The following is a 24636-nucleotide window of genomic DNA, read 5'->3' on the forward strand; positions in this document are numbered from 1 at the left end:
AATCACTTTGTTTCTCATTATTTCCTTCAACTGGTATTCAAGTCATAGTGGATGACGTACTAGGGTCAGGTCAATAGAGACATCTTGCCTCTTGTTATTTTAATAAAATGTGGCAATTTGTGCACAAGTGGTAAAATTAATTTCACAGTTTCTATTATCGTCTCCAAGATTTTTCCATAAATTTCTTTTCATAGAGTTTCGTGCTATTTACCATGTTACACATATACATAACAATTTTTTTGGTAACCATCACTTGCCCCCCAATGGCTCAGCGGTATGTCTGCGGATCTACAAAGCTAAAAACCGGGTTTGTTTCGAAACTCGTGGAGGGCAGAGCACAGATAGCTCCTTGTGCATAATTTAAAAAACCGTCACTTTTCACTACATCTTATTACCGGACACGTGCTAATTTCCTTTTAATACATTTGTTTGTGATCTTTGTCGGAGTTTAAGTTTCATAGATCTGGGAGGATCAGGCCACCTTTTTTTTTTTCTCTTTGAGGACCAGAGAAAACCAAACTTACATTGACTGATTTCAGAGCAATGTTCATGTATGGGTCGTCAGTTATATTCATTTGTAATGAACACCGTTACTTATGTTCGATATTACACAGCCCTATACTTAATTAACAGTTTAGTATGCTACACATACTTTTCACTGGTTCTAATCTCATTTGAATAACATTTTAAATGTTACAATTTAGTCTAAACCTAATTTGATTTGTTCAGTCTAACATTAAAGTGCCTGATTAACTCTTTTTTTTTTTCTAAAATAAATATTAAATGGCGACAGGTGCTTGGTTCTATTTACATCACGAATGTGGTAGTTGTAATGTAAACACAGCAGGCCGTTTTTTATAACTTTTCATAAATTAATTTTGGGAATTTCTATGTAATGTACTTTTCATGAATTTGGATGATGTGCTACACGCGCTGCGATAAATAATGAGTTTTGTATTGTGTATAATTTATTTAGCTGTTTAGGTGTTATGCTTAACCATCCTGGACATACGTGTTCTATGACAGGCCGTATGTATGTTTTGTATATTTTAATAATGTTATCTGCTCTGTTTCCGTGCTTCTTGTACCTTACTCTTCTTGCATAATTTCTTTCTTTCCAAATTGTTGTTAATATACATTTCTTTTATTTCTATTCTTGAGAGTTGGTATGATATTCCAGGGAGGGTCACGTTCACTTTGACCCCTTCCTCCTGTCTGTACTGTTGAATATTCATTATCATATTTCATGAAGGTTAGAGTAAACCATACTCATTCCGACCCTTCCAGGACAAGTGTCTATATAAGTTTCCAGATAAACATATCTAATGTTAGGTTTGAAACGTCTTTCACTCAAAAGAATGGTTCGATATATACAAACAAAATATTTCACTGCTTCTTCACTGAGATAAAAACATATTACATATTAAAAACCCTTTTGTATGTAAAATGTTTTTATCTTTCACATCTATATCTTATTACACTACTTCTTCAGTAAGATACAAACATTTTACATGTAAAAACCCTTTTGTATTTGTTATCACAGTTGTTCAAACTCGTGTGAGTTTTATAACCTTGTGATAGCTTTATCAGGTGTTCATTTCTAAAATATATATTAACAGCAGAGAGATATTTAGGCCTAATTCCATCATTTATGTAGTAGCGACCAAGTTCACATAATGGATCGTTTTTGTCTTTTTCCACCATTTTTTCTCAAAGTTAAAGAATTATGCAAGAGTGTCTCTGTTATGATTTGTATATTTGTGAATAAAACTTGGCGATATACTACGAAGAACATTGTATGATACAGCAGTTATTCAGTTTTGTATTGATGGTATTTTATTTAAGGGCTAAATACAATTTTGAATAACCGCAAACTCAATCGTGACTACAACGCCATACAGATATTCTTAAGATATTCATATATAAAAAAAAACTATTTTATTGTCTTGAGAAATATACTAAAATACAACTTTGATGGAATTTTTAACTTATTTTTTCTCTTTGTTAATCAGTGTAAACAATCAAAGGAAAGAAGGATGTTAAACATTCACTATCCTATAATAAACAGATATGAGTTACGACACTCAACAAACTTATATTTAAATTCTCGTTTCGTATCTTGTTATATTTTGTCTAGTTTACCAGAAAAATTTATACTTCACAGACTATTAGAAACCTAAGTTATTTTAAACATTTCTTTTGTTTATACCGATTTTAGGTTTTATCTGCGTTCACAAACAATTTGTGTATACGTATTAGATAATAAAAAACAAGAATGTAGATACGAAATTAAAAAGCTTACTGTCAGTTTTTTTGTAAGATAAAAATATGTGACAGTACAATAATATTTATGAACACACAACATTAAAAATACAACATGACGTTGCTTTATTCCTGTGTAGTATATTCACTAGAATAAATAAACATTGCATTTTATAATTTAAATACGTTTAAACTGAACGATGTTATGGATATTTTTATTTTAGAAAAATGAAGGTCAGTGACAAATTTAATGTCAAATTTAATGTGTTTATTTTTACACGAAATATTATATAACTAATTGTGAGAATATATCGAGGGGTCATTTGTGACAACTGCAGGATAATTTAACACAAGTGATTAAAATTATCATTTAAACCCAGCAATTATTGTTTTAACAAATCATTCAAAGATGGCTATTATTGTTTTTATGAATAATTAAAACACGGACATTACTCTTTTAACAAAACATTCAAGTGTGGACGCTATTGTTTTAATAAGTCATTCAAACATGCTCATTATTGTTTTAACAAATGGTTTAAACATTTCCATTATCATATTATTCAAATCATTCAAATATGGACATTATAGAATACAGATAGTAGAAGTTGTAGTTCACTGGATACAGATATTATAACTTGTAATTTACAGAATACAGATAATTACAGCTCGTAATTTACTAAATCAACATATCTTATTAATCATGATTTCAACAAAATGAACCAATAAATGTCAAATATCTGGATGTGACACCCACACCTACTACTACTACTAAGTTACATATCTTCTGTTACTATCAACTCGTTAATAAACATTGAGTAAACACGTACTTACGTGAACACATCAAACACAACAACACCGATAAACATGAGTAAGAAATGCAGTGTTAACAATTAAATTTAATACTTTCATATAGTGTGACGTCATTGGTCCATATGGAAGGAAGTGACGTCACTCACGTTTTCTGAGTATCTTCTACGTGTTAAGGTTAACCTGCTTCAGTTTTGTGTAATTTCCGTCACTTGACTGAAAGATAAATGTGATATTACACCTGAATATTCCAATTCTATAAAAGAAATAAATTATTAAAAGCATTATTACAAACCGTTTAAATATTTGGTATTATTCATATGAAACTTTCTATATGCATTTCAATTCGCTCGTACAAAAATTAATAATTCATCGCAGAGAAAAATGTATAGAGATTTAGCAAAGAGACGAGTTGTAAAAATCGTTTATAATATGTTACACGAGGCAGGCCTAATTACTGTTTCAAATCTCTCTGCACAATAAAACTAGTAATTCAACGAAAGTAACCCTGAGAGTTACATTACACTGTTCCTCAATGTGGTATGCGATATAAAATCTACTTATAACAGAAACCTTTCTTGGTTAGCTTACCCCACTTCCTCTGTATCCTGAAACGTCCCATGGAATGTCATATCCATTTTCAAGGGCTCTATTGTCACGTGACTTCAACGTTCCTTGCATGGTTGGAGGAGGTTCATAGGATGATCTGTACCCGTAAGCGACGTATATTGGTTGATTTTCTGTACGTAGAAGAAACAATTATGTCATAAAAGATGTTTGAAAATATCAGAATCGTTCCACAATTAATCACACGAGAAAAATACGGCTTTTATTAAAGTGTGCAGGATTAAAAGAAATATATACATTTTGTGTCCATTTAAACCAAAATGCCACAATAGTTAAACATTATAGTTCATCATCAACTGACCATACTTCAGTAGTTTACCAAGAGATGACAAGTGTCTTATAAACTTGTCAATCTGGCTAGAATTACGTACCTAACATGAAGTGGTAGAAGAACGACCATTACGACAACATAAGATAACGTAACGACTGATTTACTTACTTTCCACTATGTGTTCCTTCTTCAGACAAGCCCAAGCAACTACTACAGCACAAACAATAACAGTAAGGGAAACCGCAACAGGAATTATGAAATATAACCGGATATAGAAAGGTCCATCTTCTGTTTCTTGAACTGACTTTACTCCTGTAAGCAGGAAACTGTTGTTGATTTCAATTTACTCGGATAAATAAAGCTAATTAAATTTTACTAAAATGATTCAAAACTTCATTATATAAAACTATTCACTATCCGACACCAAACAGTTTAAACCTATCTTGTGTCCATACCCGTATATCTGCTGGTTTAAACCTTTGAACTTACCAAGTACTTCAGTAAAAGCTACAACAGGAGTCGACGCACTTCCTCTTCCAAACTTGTTGTAAGCTGCCAGTCTAAGTTCATATCGAGATCCTGTTTGTAGGTGGGTTACTTTATAGTTACTGATAGATCCCGGTAGGTGGCGCTGGTGTTTCGTCATCCCATCTTTTTTAACCTCCAGTACGTACTCTAAAACAGTAAAACTGGACTAAATTAACCAGATTTAACACAGCATGATGAGTGGATCTTAGACTAACAGTTATTAAGTTTATACAAGGTAAAAACATACATAACTTATCAGATGTTTGAAAACTGACTTACGTAAAACAGGTCCTTCTTCGGGTGGGTTTCTCCAGTCCAGGGTCAATGAGTCAGTGTCCACACCGATTAGTCTTACGTTAGGAGCTGATGGTGGATCTGAACGAGAACCATATTTGTTTATCAGCTGTCAGTTTGTAACAAATAATTCATATAAAGACAAAATAATTCTTTGATTTTATGTACAAGTTTTAAACAGAAACAACTTATCTACATCATACAAACCTCCCTGAGTGTGGCACACGTCACTTCCTCTGACGAAGGTCCGGTTCCTGCACTATTAAAAGCTTTTACAGTCACCACGTATTCTGTTCCTACGTTCAAACCTCGAATTGTTACTTCTTCTTCATCTTTGTCTGTGACGTCATCTGTCGTCACAGTCTCGTAAGAGAATCTACTTGAAGAGTCCTTGACCTTGTAGCTGACGTAGTAACCTTTCAAAACTCCGTTCCACTGGTCTCTTGGTGGACTCTAAACAATTTGTTAATAATGTCAGTTCGAAGTCACAACACTTACCTTCTAATTTGCTAACAGTGTTAGTTCTAAGTTCCAACTACTAACAATGTTCACAAAACACACTTACCTTCCAACTTACTAACAATGTTACTTCAAAGTCACAACACTTACCTTCCAACTTACTAAGAGTGTTCCTGAATCCAGAGCCAAAATATTAACATCCACAGGTGACGCTCGTGGCTCTGTAAAATAGTTTACACCATCACAATTCCTAAATAAACAAATAAGTCCTTACTTGGAACCACTAAACATATTTCGTGTACTCAGTAATTATTGCTTTTCATTCATTTAGAGATAATATTGATAAATTTGAAAGATACAGAAAATCTATTTATATATCTTTAAAATCATATTTATCTGAAGAAACACTCGAAGTTTTCATTTTACCCATAACAGGGTCAGAAGGTTCACTAAGTCTCATACTGTTCTCTGCCTCAATCTCTACAGTGTATTCTGTACCAGGATGAAGATAAGAAATCTTCCTTCCTCCTGTGTTGTACACCTAAGAAAGTCAGAAGGTTCACTGACTCCTATACTTGGAATGTACGTAAGTGCTTTTGCGAAGTTGAGTCCTTTGTTAAGTAGATGTATCTCGTCTGTGTTTAATTGTCGATCGGATTTGTTAATTATGAGGTTAGTCAACGGTTTGTCGTGTTGGTGTCTTTTCTGTTGTTTGCATCTTAGTTTTTCTAGTTTTTTGTTGTGGCGGATCTTTTGTCCCTGTCCTCTAGTTTTAGTTCTAGTGTTGATTTGGTTTATGTTTTGTTGTATAAGTCCGTAAATCTCTGGTTCAATGCAGCATGCCAGTTGATGGTCCAGCAGATCCGACCGACAATTAAACACAGACGAGATACATCTACTAAACAAAAGACTCAACTCTGCAATAGCACCTGGGTACATTCCAACCTTAGAAATTAAAACATATTTAGATGACTCCTACACGGTTCTCTGCCTCAGTCTCTACAGTGTATTTTGTAACAAGATGAAGATATGACACCCACCTTCCTCCTGTGTAGTAAAAGTAACAGGGTCAGAAGGTTCACTCAGTCCTACACTGTTCTCTGCCTGAATCTCTACAGTGTATTCTGTACCAGGATGAAGATTTCGAAGCAACAGGCTCGTTTCACCAAAATATAAAACTTGTTCTTTTAGTTTTTTCACTCCGAAATATCCTAAAAAATAAAGTTTAGATTATTGGACAATTTATCATGAATATTTTGTGATGGTTTAAAGTCCTTACTTAACTTCTTTTCTTATTTAATTTTTAAATACATTTTAAATACTTTGACAGCTTAAATTATATATCTTGATATTGGTGTACTTTTCTTAATGTTATATAAACATCGTTTATAATAAAACATACATCTTTACAAATTATTTTTAAACAAAAATTACTTTGCAGTATTTATCATTGTAATTTTAGTTGTTGTTAAATCTGTGTTTAGATATAATAAAAACGTACTTGATGATTCCCAGAAGCGAACAATGAACTGTGTAACCGCTGACATTGTTGGTGATGACTTCCAACTGACTTTAGCGACCCTGCTACGAACGTCTCCAACAACAATATTCGAAGGACTCTGAGGCGGTTCTGATAGTAAAGATTTTTTGTTATTTCATATGAATACTTTTTATGTTAAATTTTACACATATCAGTTCGGGTTAGGTACCTATTAAGGAGGTCTGTATTCGTACCAGTGAAGGTTATATACAAGTTACAATACTTGTATGAATGGCTGACATACACATTTAAAGTATTATTTGTAATATATATTTTAGAATACTAGAAAACGACATAAGGTTTATGTTTTAAAAATTAAACATTCATTTTTGAATGTTTTATATTTTTATACTACATTAACTGACACAAAACAAGGCTTACCATTCACAATCATCTTAATATTCCAGCTGTCGTTTCCGTACGAGTTCTCTACAGAACACGTATAGAGAGCAGCATCTCGAGTTTGAATATTTCTGATGACGAGAGTAGAGTTAGTCCCAACTGTAGTTTCTTTACTGTAAGTTTCGTGGCTGTGGTGGTACAGAAAACGTTAAGTTCATTAAGCTTTTTCATTATATTATTAAATTATATCGATATTTACGTCAAACAATAAAAACTGAATAATCTTACCGGTTCGACCATGGTTCTAATTCGTGATTGTTCTTTAACCATCTGACCAGTAGAGGTCGCTCTCCCCTTACAATACATCTTACACTCTTCGTATATCCTCTCTGCACAGTTACAACTTCACTATAGTTCTCAATAGATGGAGGCACTATCGAGATACCAACATAACAATGCAATTAGAACTTTCATAATAAAACATTCATAACTTACAATAAACTAAAAAACAGAGTTTAGTCACGTAAGTGCTCATCCCTACAAGAGATACTCTTTATTCTATTAGTAATGAACGATATTCTGTTAAAAACATTAATAATATAAAAGTTCGATTCGATATAAAGATCTAGAGTTATTTTTTTTCATATATTTCAAAGTTTAAATTTATTTTTAATTATTTAAATAAAATCGTTATTGATATCAAGTAACGACAGACTCAAAAGTTAATTGAACATCAGACTTAATAATCTTTGAATACTCGGAGAGCTACTATACAATAAGAAACGTTACCATGGACAGACAGACGGACAGCTTTCTCCAGCTTTTCTCCCACTCCATTTTCAGCCAAACAGAGGTACGTTCCTGAATCTGTCTCCTTAACGTCGTTAATCAACAATGTTCCGTTGTCCAACACTTTCATCTTGTAGCTCCTGGTGACAGGAGTCGTGGAGCTTGAATGACCTGAAGAATTTTGGATTAATGTAAGTTATTCTCTAAAGCCACCTAGATAACATTTTCTAAACTATGATTTTAAAATTATAGCAGGAACGATTATTAGAAGATGGAAGAATGGGTTAATAGAACCATCGCACTAAGGAAGGTAAAATATTCGTTTTACATTTCAGGACAATAGACATATTAATATTATGTTATTTATTAATCACAGGTATTTACATTTTAGTAATTATTTATTATATAAGGAATGTACAATGTAAACTTAAATATAAGAACACAATTTTGTAATAATTAACCCTTTATTTTCCAGGTGATTCTAGGAGCAGGATATCCTCCGACAGAACAAGCAATCAACGTTCGTGTTCCCAAGACAGCTTGGACCAAGTTCTCTGGTTGTTGTTTCCAGAAAGGTGGCGCTGTTCAGAAGGAATCCCAATTTATGATAATTTGCACAAATGTTTTTCATTTCATGAAAATGTTCAGTAATGACCTAAATAACCACATAGTTATCATATACAGTAGTACCCTAAATAACTAGTTAATTGTGTAGTGTACATTACTATGTTAAATAACGAGATAATTGCTCTCTGAGTTAGCCTAAGTTGCATAAAAAAAACGTTAACTTCAATGATCAGAGTACCTGTAATACTGTCAGATATTCTTTAATTACAGTATGTTAACATTAGATAACATTACCTCTAACTATCAGAGTACCTGTAAAATGTCAGTTCGTGTTTAATTACAAGATACATAGATAATCCTACCTCTAACGATCAGAGCTGCTGTAAAATTATCAGATCCTGCTGAATTAGTGGCTGTACAGGTGTAGTTGGCTATATCTTCAGATTGGATTTTTTTGATTCTTAAGTTGCTTGAAAAAGCGTCTAAACTTGAGACAGTAACTCGTTCGTTGGTTGATAGAGGTTTTCCATCTTTCTTCCAGGTGAAAGTAACTGGTAAATCTCCTTTCTCGAGATTACACACGATTTGTATCCTCGAACCCAGCTCAATGTTACTAGAAAATTCGTATGGTTGTAAACTTGGTAGCTCTGTGGAAGAAAGGGTATGGTAACAAACTTATCAGACATAATAAGTAGTTTGAAACGTTTGGAAACATATTCATAGCACGTGGTAACTGATGTAAAAAATGGTAACATACTGATAACTGATATAAAAGTTGTGGTAATAGATTAATAACTGATGTAGAAATGCTAACAGATTGATAACAAGTGATAAATGATGCCGAAATCATGGTAATATATTTTGAACACGTGATAACAAATACAGAACGTATAGTAACAGACTGATACCACGTGATATCAGAAATGGAAATGATAGTAACAGATTGATACACGTGATATCTGATGTACAAACTTGTGCTAACAGATTAATTACACTTCTTAACTGACGTAGAACTTGTGGTAACATATTGATGTAGAAATTCTGACATATTTATGAGATGTTAAAAGTGATCTAGAAAACATGTTTTATCTTTCTGATAAAATTACCAAAAATAAACACACTTATCCGACATGTGTCCTTTATTGTTACATGCACGATTTTTATCTGTGCATTACATATCTTACAACTTTTGATTACAGTTTTCCGTCGTGTAGAACTGCGTAGATAACGTCCATCACTTTATAATTAGTCATCATTAGTTTGTAATGTAAAGAAAAGTCAAGTCATTAAGTTATTTTACATTTTTCTGTTAATAACAAATATTATATGATTACTTACCAACTGCCAATGCTGGTGTAAGAAACACAAAGAACACAACTAGTGCGTTCCAACTTCCCGCCATTTCCTCACTCACCCACATTCCCGTGAGGCCACAGTCTTTGTTGCAGGAAGATACCAGTGTTAAGCGTCACTATTACCGTAGATCTTAGTTCAGTCTAAGCTGTACCGTTCTCTCTCTGCTTCCTTATCTCATTTAATTCTTGTTAGTAACTTCTTATGGATACAATAAATATGACAGACTTTCTAAATCGTCACTACCTACATTACTCTCATCAAGAAATTATTGTTTATAGAATTTATACTGTAACAACATGTCTTCAACTAAACACAATAAAACAACGCCACCTTACGGAATTACTTTAGTAGAACGAAGATATTACATCATTAATTTCGAAAAATTAAGTTGTATTTTGTTTTATATAAATAAATAGTTATTTAAGTATTACCTGGCACTTTGCTGTAGCCATAGACAAGAAACAATGAACATACACATAGTTATTATTAGAAATACAGCTGAATTGTATAAAAATGTTTAAAGGTTAAGATAAATCAGGAATGAGAATAAGTTTTAAGTTTAAGATAATATTGAAACATTCGTGTTATTTTTAATGAAAATTGTTTGTTTGTGTTTGAATTTCGCACAAAGCTACTCGAGGGTATCTGTGCTAGCTATTCCTAATTTAGCAGTGTAAGACTAGAGGGAAGGTAGTCATCACCACCCACCGCCAACTTTTGGGCTACTCTTTTAGCAATGAATAGTGGGAGTGACCGTCACATTTTAACGCCCCCACAGCTGAAATGGTGAGCATGTTTGGTGCGACAGGGATGCGAACCCGCGCTCCTCAGATTACGAGTCGCACGCCTTAACACGTTTGGCCATGCCGGGCCCTTTTAATGAAAATATATTATTACATAGAAAATAAACTATTATTCAAAATGATTTTTATTTTTAATGAAAACGTAAGTTTATAATTTTATTTTTCTGATAAAATTACCAAGAATAAACAGTTTTTTCCAATTACAAGAATTACCGGTTACAAGAATAAACACACTTTTCATTTTTAATGAAAATATATTATTACGTAGAAAAGAAAGTATTATTCAAAATAAACTTTAGACAGATGTGATGCCTCAACTAGAACATTCTTGTACATATACCAAAAGTTAGACACATTTGAATGTGGGATTCTTGAAACACTTTGATTCCATGAGAATTTTGAATTCGCTCGATCTCTCTTTTTACTACAACACCACACAGCGGCAAATAGACGCCTTTAAACCAAAAGGAAAATGATTTGTAACATTCAATTTATTGTTAAAATAATAAAAAAATACTACGCTAATCAGGAAGAAATAATAAAATAGTTTGTTGTTGTTTTGTACTTGACAATATTTATTACAATACGAAATAAATAATCTCGACACACTTATACCTAAATCATCCTGAGATATTTTTGTTACAATTAGGTATTCTAGGTTTAATAACGAAGCCTGTGATCAGGTTCTGTGTTTTATAGTTTTAACAAATCAGTCAGCGATCAAGAGTCTATGTTTTATAGGCTTAGCAAATCAGTCACTAATAATATTCTACGTTTAATAGGTTTAAGATCAGTCTGTGAATAGAGTTTATTTGTTTTGTGGGTATAACGAAAACCTAGTGATTTCAAACAACTGTTTCTTCATATACATTGTCGAAATTATTGAAATCAAAACGTGGATTTTTAACAATACTGTTCATGAACAAAATAGTTTTATCACTCATTATTTTTTCAAATTTTTCTAAAACTTCATTGTGAATTCACGAATAAAAATCCAAATAATGAATTAATTTGAAATTTGTAACATTAATTTTAAAACAGTATAATATTCAAACCACATTTACCTTAACAAAGATATTGTATATAGTTTACTGAGTTCAAATATTGTAGTTTGTAGTTCTCTGAATATAGATATTGTATAAAGTTCACTGAATACAGATATTGTAAATAGTTTACTGAATACAAATATTATAATTTCTAGTTTACTGGATACAAATATAACTTCTAGTTTACTGAATACAGATATTATAATTTGTAGGTTACTGAATACAGATCTTATAATTTCTAGTTTACTGGATACAGATTTCAAAACTTCTAGTTTACTGAATACAGATATTATAATTTCTAGTTTACTGAATACACATCTTATAATTTCTAGTTTACTGGATACAGATATAACTTCTAGTTTACTGAATACAGATATTATAACTTATAGTTTATGGAATACAGATGTTATAGCTTGTATTTTATGGAATACAGATATTATAATTTCTAGTTTACTGGATACAGATATCATAACTTCTAGTTTACTGAATACAGATATTATAACTTATACTTTATGGAATACAGATATTATAGCTTGTAGTTCATGGAATACAAATATTATAACTTGTAGTTTACTGGATATAAATATTATAACTTTTATTTACTGAATACAGATATTATAATTTCTCGCTCACTGGATACAGATATTATAACTTCTAGTTTACTGAATACAGATATTATAATTTCTAGTTTACTGGATACAAATATAACTTCTAGTTTACTGAATACAGATATAACTTCTAGTTTAATAAATACAGATATTATAACTTGTACTAGGGCTGTTCAAAAAATGCGCGGACTGACGTCATAAAACAAAATGTACTTTATTTAGAAGTTACAGGTCTGGGACCCCTTCAAAGTACTCTCCTCCCCAACGCACACACTTATTCCAACGATGTTTCCACTTGTTGAAACAGTCCTTGTACGCTCTTTTGTAATGTCCTCTAGCTCCTTCATTGCATTTGCCTTAATCTCGGGAATCGTCTCAAATCTTCTTCCTTTCAAGGGTCTTTTGAGTTTGGGAACAAGAAAAAATCGCAAGGAGCAAGGTCAGGTGAGTAGTGGGGTGGGGAAGAACAGTGATCAAGTGTTTGGCCAAAAACTGACGAATTCTGAGGCACAAATTTCGCAGCAACGCGGTGCATCTTCAATTTTTGGGTCAAAATCTCGTAACAAGATCCAACTGATATCCCACACTCTTCAGCAAGCTCCCTGACAGTCAGACGTCGATTTGCCCGCACCAGAGTGTTGATTTTTGGCGACGTGTGGGTCGTCAGTTGACGTGGAAGGAAGTCCAGGACGCTCATCATCTTCAATGGACTGTCGACCATCCTTAGAACTTTCATGCCACTTGAAACATGCCGTACGCTTCATAGCAACATCACCGTAAGCCGTGTTAAGCATAGCAAAAGTTTCAGTCGCAGATTTTCCAAGTTTAACACAAAATTACACAGCAAGTCGTTGCTTCTTCAAATCATTCATTCTGAAATCCGCCAAACGAAAAAAATCGCACTTCACTTAAAACCGCGTAGGTAATACACAAATAAAGATATCTGCAATCGGGAAATGGCGTCGTAATCGGCTGATCTGTGCAAACATAGCGACACCAAGCGGATTCCCCTGGAACCAACTGGAGCCGCGCAATTCAAACAGTCCGCGTATTTTTTTAACAGACCTCGTACACAGTTCGCTGACGATGTAGCAGTCTGGAAAAGTGCCCCCACTCCGTCAATAGCAGCAACGAACCTACAACCAGTCCTAAATAACATCGAAGAATACTGCCAGAAATACAGAATCAAAATTAATATTCCAAAAACCCAAGTCATAGTATTCAGCAGACTGAATAAGCTGAAAAAAGATCCACCAAAACTCTATATGAATGGATCACTTTTACTGACTGCTACTTCTGCTAAATTCCTAGGTCTAACCTATGACTCAAAATTAACGTGGATACCAAATATTAAAAATGTACTGATACGAATCTGGAAAAGAGCAAACTATGCAAGAAGTCTTTCAGGTAAAATCCAAGGAACATCACCAGACAACATACTTAAAATCTACAAAACGTACATTAGACCAACAATAGAATATGCATCACCTGCCTGGATTAACATAGCACCCACACATGTACAGAAACTTCAACGTATACAAAATTCTGTACTAACTTCAGCATATAAAGTACCACGTAGCACCTCAACCACATTCATGCACAAGTATGCAAACATAGATACGATAGCTGAAAGACTCTTGCATAATTCTCTAAAATATTTCAATAAGAATTGGCATAAAAATGACTTAATGTGTGATCTCGACAGATATCACGTACATGATGTAAATGGTCCTAAATACCTCTCCCCGTTTAACATATATTTAAGAAATGTAACACAAGCTGGCCACTATGCACTAGACACTTAGTCCTTGTTTCTTTATATTTTTATAATCATTATTTTCTTTTTTAATCATTTTTTATCTCTTTTTGAATTATTATTCAAGTATTGAATAATAATTATTATTATTACTTTCTTTGTGTGTGTGTGTGTGTGTGTTACTACAAGTAGTAGAAGCATTCTCTCATTTGAGAAAAAGGAGAAAAATACAAAAATATATATATATATATGAAAATACAAAAAAATATATATATATGGAAAAAAAATTAAATGAAGAAAAAAAAACAAAAAAAAACTTCTTCGTCCATGCATGGACTGAGCTCTGAAATGGACCTGAGTATGATGTTATACTTTTACTCTGGCCCAAAGCTTTAAAAAAAACAAAAACAAAAACAAAAAAATACCCTAAAGACAGACGCTATAATCGTTCGGGAGGGAGGAAGAGGTCAAATGTACCTGACCCTCCTGGGTATTTAACAACATCAATACCCAAATTCCAAAAAATATGGAATACAAATATTATAACTTGTAGTTTACTGGATACAGATATTATAACTTCTAGTTTACTAAATACAGATATAATAATAATTTCTAGTTCATTGGATACAAATATTATAGCTTGTAGTTTACTGGATACAAATATTCTAACTTCTAATTTACTGAATACAGATACAATGATTTCTAGTTTACTGGATACAGATATTGTAACTTGTAGCTTCCTGGACACAGATATTGTTCATTATGGTTTCAACATCATAAAAATATGAATATTTAATGTGTATGTAACATTCAAGTTTAAAAGTAATAATAACAAATTACTTATACACATACACATATTTACCAATGAAAATAACAAACATAAAAACTGTAATAAACATGTTTGAAACACTGATAGTTCATACTGAAAATTATTTATTTTATTTTTATTTTACTGTGACGTCAACGAACCTGATAATAACGTCACCCAACTTTAGTTTCATATTGTTTCCGTCAATTGACTATAAATTAAAAATTTAAATTTCAGTTCTACGTAACATTCAAAATCTGTGATAGAACAATAATATTTAAATACATGAACTGAGACCAATAAAATACACCATAAGGTTGTTTGTTTTTTATATTCATGTTTAAAATATTTAGCAGCGGGTTAAATAGCAGGATTTTATGGATTTTGTTTAGTTATGGTAAATGAAGTTGAACAACTAGTTTAGTTTTTCAGTTTTTAATTTTAAAAATCATCTTTATCAAAATATTTTGAATAAAATACGGTAAAGCTATAAGAAATTCTTCAAGTTCCCAAAAGATGACGCTCTACAAATCAACGTACGACCTTACGGATAACATTAAGCAGATTGCTCTCTTACGCAACTTTCTTTATGAGTGAGCTTAAACACCACGGTTATTTTAACCTAACTTTTAGGGTTACTCGATACAGATATTATAACTTATAGTTTACTGAATACAAATATTATAACTTGTAGTTTATGGAATACAAATATTATAACTTGTAGTCTACTGGATATAAATATTATAACTTTTATTTATTGAATAGAGATATTATAATTTCTAGTTTACTGGATTTAAATATTATAACTGTTATTTACTGAATACAGATATTATAATTTCTAGCTCACTGGATACAGATATTATAACTTCTAGTTTACTGAACACAGATATTATAACTTGTAGTTTATGGAATACAAATATTATAACTTGTAATTTACTGGATACAGATATTGTAAGAAATTCTTCAAGTTCCCAAAAGATGACCTAACGTTTAGGGTTAATAAGCCTTCAGACTAACCCCAGAACTACCAATGAGCTTATAACATTCTCATTATAATGCCTTCAAATTATTCCTATGTTTATTAAATCAAGTTTAAATCAATTGTGAGGACTTCTGTGAAGAGGGAGATTATATTAAAACTTGCCATTAAGGCTTTATGATTCAGTTGATTAACAATATATTTAAAGTTAAAATAGTCTTTGAAAAAAGAAGCTGACTGATGTTACATATTAAGAAACTAAATAAACACAGCTACAAAACTATGTTCACCTGATAAAATTAATAAAATAAAACAACACTTCATCAACATCAACAAATTTCCTCAAAAAACCGTGGAAAAAATTATGCGCACACACCTAGACCAACAACAAACAAACAACAATAAATCCCAAGATACAACAAACTACAAAACCTTATACTACTGCATACCATATGTTCCGAACATCAACGAAAAAAATAACCAACATTTAGAAAAAACTTATAACAAAACACAACATTCTAGTAAACACCAAATTTATTATAAACCAGGTAGAAAACTAAAGTCCATACTATGTAAAAACTACACTGACAAACACAACACCAACATAATAAATAAAATACAATGCAACAACTGCTACGACTTCTATATTAGAGAAACAAGTAGAAAAATGAAAATCAGATTAAAAAAATACAAAAAGTACCTTCACATGTTTTTAAACACTGCAAACGAAATAAACATAACATAACAATAGAAAACACCCAGAAACTAAGATGGGAAACAAATGTAATCAAACGCAAAATCAAAGAAGCCATACTTATACAACAACTAATACCCAAATTAAATTGATATAAAGGAACACCTTTGTACCAATACTAATTATAAACGTAACATCCACCTGCAACGCCCCCCTACAATCCGTACTCGTTTATACTCTCCTTCCTAAGACATGTGGCCGACAGTGGTCACTTCAAACGTTGTTCTCTCCATATCAACAAAAGTTTTAATACCCATACCAGTCGTTCTGAGATATATATCTGAATTACTTTGTTTTATTTTGTTATCTAGATAATTCATTGAAACTCTCTGAATTACGTTCTTTAGTTTGTTATCTAGATAATTCACTGAAACTATCTGAATTACTTTATTTCTATGATGAAACATTGTAGAATGGGCGGCAACTCCCTGTTGAGGAGACACAAGTGTAGAGGACAACGTTCCAAAAGTATTCTACCTTAAGTCTACAAGTCAGTGTGTGTATGCAAACGCACACGAACTTGACAGGGGTTTAGTTTAGAGAGAGAGAAGTCTCAAGAATTCTCTCGCCAGCAGGGGTGGTCAGGAACGTTGTGGTTCCTCTTGGTCCCCTCACATGAAAGATTATTAACTGTGCTTGGAAATTTGTCTCTACTTAACTTTTATTTGTTTAAGGTGATGAAGTGAGGTGGGGTATTATGAGAAAGGGGGGGAGCGAGACAAAGATGGCAAAAATGAGGGTTGAGAAAGGGTGCCCCGAGCGAAAGTGAGACGAAAGATGGCAACGGAGGAAAAAATATTTCCTTAGTGAGCCAGGCCAGTGTCCGACAAGCAGTGTCCTCACACTTGGAAAAAGCTATTATTACCACGACTCCCAATAAACAAACAAATAGGACTAGTCCTGATAACTTCCGTCCCATCAGTCTGTTAAGTTGTCTTGATGGAGAAACTAATATCACATTGCCTCCTTCATTTCTGTGAAATAAATAACATCCTACCAGGATTTCCAAAATCTTCTAGGAAAAACAGACAATAGATCACCTCACACGACTTACTGAATCAGTTTACAAAGCTTTAAATAACAATCAGGTAACAATAGGTGTATTTATAGACCTTAAGAAATCATTTGACAGTGTTTGACATAACGCCATTAAGTATAAATTAACTGATTTGAAAGTAAACCAAACTATTATCAAACGGATATCAAACTTCTTAACAGATAGAACAGATCAAGTAAGAGTCAACAAAACCTTATCAAAATCACTCCAGGAGAGCCCCAAGGATCCGTCCTCTCGTCACTCCTGTACATTATTTTTGTTAGTGATATACCTTTCCCAAACTTAACTTACAATTCACAACACACAGACGACATTGCTATCTGGAGTACCTCTATAAACCCACTAATGGCCATATCTCGCGTTCAAGAAACACTAAATACTGTCTCGAGCTGGGGCAATATCTATGCCCGGCCCCAAATCGTACCGTTTGAGCTGATGTTTCGTTTCGTCTCGTCGGCTGTGCAGACTACGGGCTCCGGCCTGCCCTGCTTTCCTTGTGCCACCTTTGTTTTGCTCTCCTTTCCCACACATCATTTTCATACTGCTCCATCTTACTTCATCACTTTAATCAAGTCAAATCAAAAATACAGGAAAACTCCAATGTAAAAGTAAACAATCTTCCATGAACAGGGACGAAGAGGAAATACAACGTTTCTGATCACCCCTGTTGGGAAGCGAATTCAACAGACTTCTCTCTCTAAACTAAACCCCTGCCAAGTTCGTTTCGTTTCTTGTCTTCCAGAATTTGTCTGTGTCGATGAAACTATCTGAATTTAGGTTAACAAAGAGAGTTTGCAAGTGACTGTTACCGGACATATGTCTTAGGGACGAGAGTATAAACGGGTACGGGATTGTAGGGGGCGTTGCAGAATCATTGATACAGACAAATACTAGAAGACAAGAAAAATAAAAGAATACTTTTATATTAACACTATTAAACCTTCACTGAAGAGAGATTCCGGATTAGAGGTGAGTAACCTGTGGCTGCCGTTGGTTGAATCAACAGGAAATCTCTCCTCCAATTAGAAACAGTGATAATTCAACCAATCATAACACGTTCTCCACAATTCACCAGGACACTATAAAAGACTGACAACACCGACACACACACACACACACAGGACAGGTAACACTTTCGGCGCCTGTCCTGTGAAAGTGGGTTTTCTCGGGGGCACTCCCGTTTCACCCCACATCCAAATCTCAGACATTGGATCTTTAGATCCCAGCCAAGGCAACACTGTTGCCCAGCCCTGAATCGGGTCGTTCTACGTTCATATCTGCTTGTCGGGCTCCGGCCTGGCTCACTTCTCAGGTGCCACCTTTGTCTCGTTCCCCCCTTTTTCAACCCTCATTTTTATAATGTCCCACCGCACTTCATCACCTTAAACAAATAAAAGTTAAATACAGGCAAATTTCCAAGCATAGTTAATAATCTTTCATGTGAGGGGACCAAGAGGAACCACAACGTTCCTGACCACCCCTGTCCGGGAGAGAATTCTTGAGACTTCTCTCTCTCTAAACTAAACTCCCTACCAAGTTCGTTTGCGTTTTGCACACACACTGACTTGCAGACTAAAGGTAGAAGACTTGAAACGTCGTCCTCTCCACTTGTGTCTTCACAACAGGCAGTTGCTATCCATTCTACAAAGTTTCATCATGAATACTCTGCCTAAACAATCTATCAAAGAATAGTTTGTTTCTAATTTGTTAAATTGTTAATTAATATCATTACGTGAAGACCGAATTATTTAAGTTGTGTCTGTTGTTCAACTAAAGAATAATATGAATTATTATGTGTGTAATTTATTACTCAACAGATTGAAACATGGATTTAATGCCAATTTAGATAAAGAAATTGTTATATGACTGTTTAATAAGTGAAATGTGGTATTGCTCCGTCTGACTAAACTTTCGCTTGTGAAATTGTATTTTCATCCACAAAGGCGAATGATAAGGGAAAACCAGCCACGTAAGTAACGTCTGTCGTTGTTATTATTACAACTTCATAACATTTCCAAACTAAATTGTAGGATAGTGATAGTAATTAGTTTTATAATTTTGGTATATTGCGATATATTCTCGATACTTAGATGCACGTGTAACGTAACGTAGTAATTACTTATAATTTAAAGTATGGTAACTATATAATTATGCTCTGTTATCCAAGAGCTTTACCAACTTATTAACAGTAGAAGGAACTCAATTAATATGTAATTATCATTATCTAGTTAAACACTTTCAATTTTGTAGAAAACATTGTTTCAACTTCTCTCACTGATAGATTATAAATTGTTGCTTTTCCTTACCCTTACTGAAGGTTATCTCATATTATTAGATTAAAAGTTATCGCCTCAAATTAGTGTTATGTTCTCAGGTTAGTGGTATACCATGGTTGTGAGGAAGTCCAAATAATAAATTTACTAGTTTCGGTGTGGTTGTGAAAAGAAAAGACCAGATAGCTAGAGTTTTACTGTGACTGTCAAAATAAAGTTTAGACCGTTAAACATTTACTATGATGGTAAAAAGAAAGCCTAGACGGCAAAAGTTTTATTGTGATTGTAAAAATAAAGTCTAGACTGTTAAATATTTGCTATGATGGTAAAGAAAAACCAGACAGCTGGAGGATTTATGTAACTGTAAAAAGAAAGTCTAGACCGTTACAGCTTTTTGTGATTGTGAAAAGAAAGTCTGAACTTTTAAAAGAATTCTTCTTGTTTCCTTAAGGTACTGTCAATGATCAATGACGTAATTTTAAGTCTAAATGTGTACGTTTGAAGTAGTTCTTTCCTTTTTTAAGTATGTTATTTATCGCCACGATACGAGTAGAAAGTGTAATGACGTAACAAACATATGATTTGAAAAACCTCTCTGAAAAGTGCAGTTGGATTCTATAAGTTTTGAAAACTATTAATTTTTGAAGATTGTGAACAAAGCTGTTTAAGAAGATAAGTTCATCAATGGAAGCGTTAACAGCATATGTGGTCACAATCTCTCATGTTTTCGTCAGAAACATTGATATAGATATATCCTATAAAATACATTTATTTCTTTATGATCCAAACGTTACATATGTGTGGAAATCACAGAAAAGGGAGGTAGTTATACAGGTAGAAAATGAATAAATCCAACAAAAACTTCATACAGAGGAAGTAACAACATTTATTTTCCTATTCTGTTTCTTGTAGTTTGAAAGTCATCTCTACTAGGGTGACAGCAGCCATTTTATTAGCAAATTATCTCAGGATCTTAGGAGGTGTGTTACACGTAAATACACTTTCAGTATGTACAAATCCACATTCGTGATAAATATGGCATACAAATATACACCTGTGAGTGTTCGCGATGCCGTTTACAGTTCACCTCGTCCAATTACACCCAGTTTTATATCGACCTTATCAGAACATAACTTTCCTCTCTAGAAGTGAAGTTAAGTCAACGTGACATAATATTTAATAATGGTGTATGAACATTAACTGGAAAAGTAGGGAGTCACGTGCCCCTTCTGCCCTATGTACTAAATGTCTATTTTTGACACATGATATAATAGAGCATATTATAATCGACAATTTTATTTATGACATCATTAAAAATTTGTGTACAAAATAAGGGTTTCCTTAAGGTTTGTCTTAAACCTAATGACATCGAATTTCAGGATTAGGCTCATTATTCTCCACATCTCCGATCAAATTACATCAAATTCTGGGCCCATCTTTGGCATTTTTAGGTTTAAATAAAACAAACTTCTTGACTTTACTCTTGTTACTGAAATCCTTTTATCTGTAAATCAGTATAGCTCAGTTTTGTTTGTATTGTTTTAAACATCGTATGTTCACAACGTATTTGAATATTAATACAAATAATGTATTTATAGAAACAAAATAAAAACTAAAAGTAGTGGAAGACAAACAGTTTACTGGAAAAGTTCATTTTTCAAACATTTCAATACACCTCTTCGTGAAATACTTTATTATAAGAATTGGAAGAAAATTATTTGTTTAAATCGTTGTTGTTTGTTGTGTGGGGGGACATTATATCAGACCCATTTTACCATTACACTGAACTTCTGGAAATATGATCTGATAAACTTAATTTGATTAAAAGCGTTGCAGCCTATACAACAATATGACAACGTAAGAAATTAAAAACACTTATACACAAGTATAAATATTCTTACGACGCGACACGTTTAAACTTTCTGAAAGTGTCTGTCTTTCCTAGAGAAAGGTTTGGAAGAGTATTTTAAAAAGTTTAACTTCACTACCTACATCTTTATAAAGCATTAGGAAAAAAATCCTTCAGTGGTAGAGATTGAAACTATCTGGTCACTTAAACAATGAATGTAAAAACAGGAATATAATAGAAAAATACTAAAAAGCTTTGGGTTCTTTAGTCGCGTCTGATGTGGTCGCTGCAGTCAAGATGGAATACAAAAAAGTCATAGACTGGTTGGAAGCCGCTTGTAACGTATAGGTTTTCCGAGGCAGAATTGCACCGCTTGATGGTAGTACAAGGAATTAACCCTAGACACAGAGATTCTTTGGTCAAGAATTTGAGGGCTATGCGACTGTAGCCCTTCATTCGGTGTTCTGGAAGAGTGAAACCGTGTCCATTGTAACCATTGATACACGTGGTCCGCCAAGAGATGAGCTCATTGGTTTGGCGGAGAAAAATCCCTGATGATGGAAGATATTCTACTTGTTCTAACAAGTTATCGTAGCTATAAGCCCAGCGGAATCGCCAGAATTTATATATTTCTTTGGCATGGTGAGGTTCCAGAGGTGCAACATACACTTCAACTGGGAGGCTGAAAGAAAGAAAGAGAATTTGGATGTTGCTAATGAAAACAGTGACATTTCTACCCTTATTCTAAGTAGCTTGTTGAACCAGAATAGATTAATAGTTTGTTTGATGGTTGTTAGTAGTCGTTTGAACTGGAACAAATTAATAGTTTGTTTGGTGGTTGTTAGTAGCTGATTGAACCAGAACAGATTAATAGTTTCTTTGATGGTTGTTGTAAGACAGCAGAAAACGATTAAAACAAAGACAGTATTGTTACAATCTTAATTTCTACACCTATTAGGGTTAGGGCAATAATTAGGCTAAGTTTTGTCATTAATCTTCGATAGAAACTTATAATAACAAACTAAAGTGTTGTACAAAATTTGTCATATATATAGAAATCATTGAAGCAATTTCTATATAACATCATTATGCACAAAACTACACTTGGGCTGTTTGTACTGTGCCAACCGCAGGTAAGAACCCCGTTTTTAGCATTATAAGCCCATCACCATTCAGCTACCAAGAGCCTTGTTTAAAAGGAAAAACAAACTATTTGAAACTAAAATAAGTTTTCCTACTCTATCTCCAAGTCCGCTGGATTCAGGTCCTTAAAGACCCACCGTCTATACGAATTAAGTTCTTCAACCTTTCCCTTCTTCTGAGCAGCTCGGATTGTAGGAGGCAGTACCCATGGTAACAGGTCAAAAAATGAAATGTTTCTGCTCCAGTCCACCAGGGTGGTGTTTAGCAGGTGATCCTCGAGTTGATGGGAAGCCTCAGGAGTGGCGAAGATAGACACCGGAAATTGATCTCTCTAGAAACAAAGAAATGACTCGGGAAACAAGTTTTTTTCACCTTGTGAAGTGGTAACTATTGTAAATACATAGCGTTGCTATAGAAACAAATTCTGTTTTACCTTGGCTGGGAGAAACGCCCTTTATTGTGACGTCCACGAAAATGACAGGCTCATTAATTAATCTTAAAGGTACGAGGGAAAGTGTATTTATTAACTTTACGAAACAAGCTTGTTTATGAAAACCGAAAATAAAATATAAATTTAGTTCTTATTTCTTAGAACTTTAGAGGATTTATTGAAGTGAAATGTTTCCTTATCATTTCCACAAGATGCTTTTTTTATTAAATCTCTTTAATATTAAATATTAAATAAAATTAAATATTCTAAATCTCTACAGTGTATTGGATCTATTTACATCACGTATGTGGTAGTTGTAATGTATACACAAGAGGCCGTTTTTATAACTTTCATAAATTAATTTTGGGAATTAAACAAGTGTCTGTCGGTTATAGTTTCTATGTAATGTACTTTTCATGAATTTGGATGATGTGCTAGACGCGCTGCGATAAATAATGAGTTTTGTATTGTGTATAATTTATTTAGCTGTTTAGGTGTTATGCTTAACCATCCTGGACATACGTGTTCTATGACAGGCCGTATGTATGTTTTGTATATTTTGATAATGTTATCTGCTCTGTTTCCGTGCTTCTTGTACCTTACTCTTCTTGCATAATTTCTTTCTTTCCAAATTGTTGTTAATATACATTTCTTTTATTTCTATTCTTGAGAGTTGGTATGATATTCCAGGGAGGGTCACGTTCACTTTGACCCCTTCCTCCTGTCTGTACTGTTGAATATTCATTATCATACTTCATGAAGGTTAGAGTAAACCACACTCATTCCGACCCTTCCAGGACAAGTGTCTATATAACTTTCCAGATAAACATCTCTAATGTTCGGTTTGAAACGTCTTTCACTCAAAAGAATGGTTCGATATATACAAACAAAATATTTCACTGCTTCTTCACTGAGATAAAAACATATTACATATTAAAATCCCTTTTGTATGTAAAATGTTTTTATCTTTCACATCTATATCTTATTACACTACTTCTTCACTAAGATAAAAACATTTTACATGTAAAAACCCTTTTGTATTTGTTATCACAGTTGTTCAAACTCGTGTGAGTTTTATAACCTTGTGATAGCTTTATCAGGTGTTCATTTCTAAAATATATATTAACAGCAGAGAGATATTTAGGCCTAATTCCATCATTTATGTAGTAGCGACCAAGTTCACATAATGGATCGTTTTTGTCTTTTTCCACCATTTTTTCTCAAAGTTAAAGAATTATGCAAGAGTGTCTCTGTTATGATTTGTATATTTGTGAATAAAACTTGGTGA

The 24636-nt window shown here is 33.2% G+C and overlaps 2 protein-coding genes across 2 annotated transcripts; both read right to left on the reverse strand.

Annotated features, from left to right (window-relative positions):
• Positions 1 to 1911: 1911 nt before the first annotated feature.
• LOC143253524 (cell adhesion molecule DSCAM-like) lies at positions 1912 to 10174 on the reverse strand. Its single transcript, XM_076507542.1, has 15 exons — positions 9825 to 10174; positions 8849 to 9133; positions 8381 to 8500; positions 7920 to 8090; positions 7419 to 7563; positions 7170 to 7318; positions 6750 to 6878; positions 6289 to 6459; positions 5399 to 5469; positions 4997 to 5242; positions 4775 to 4898; positions 4457 to 4642; positions 4136 to 4279; positions 3661 to 3809; positions 1912 to 3285 (listed from the first exon to the last, which is right to left on the reverse strand). Exons 1-15 carry the CDS (start codon positions 9904 to 9906, stop codon positions 3235 to 3237), a joined length of 2223 nt encoding a protein of 740 aa, XP_076363657.1. The 5' UTR covers positions 9907 to 10174; the 3' UTR covers positions 1912 to 3234.
• Positions 10175 to 22039: 11865 nt separating this feature from the next.
• LOC143251707 (uncharacterized) lies at positions 22040 to 24562 on the reverse strand. Its single transcript, XM_076502953.1, has 3 exons — positions 24476 to 24562; positions 23014 to 23249; positions 22040 to 22457 (listed from the first exon to the last, which is right to left on the reverse strand). Exons 1-3 carry the CDS (start codon positions 24560 to 24562, stop codon positions 22040 to 22042), a joined length of 741 nt encoding a protein of 246 aa, XP_076359068.1.
• Between the last annotated feature and the right edge of the window lie 74 nt (positions 24563 to 24636).

This window comes from Tachypleus tridentatus, chromosome 6, assembly GCF_004210375.1.
Source record: "Tachypleus tridentatus isolate NWPU-2018 chromosome 6, ASM421037v1, whole genome shotgun sequence".
Taxonomy (NCBI): domain Eukaryota; kingdom Metazoa; phylum Arthropoda; class Merostomata; order Xiphosura; family Limulidae; genus Tachypleus; species Tachypleus tridentatus.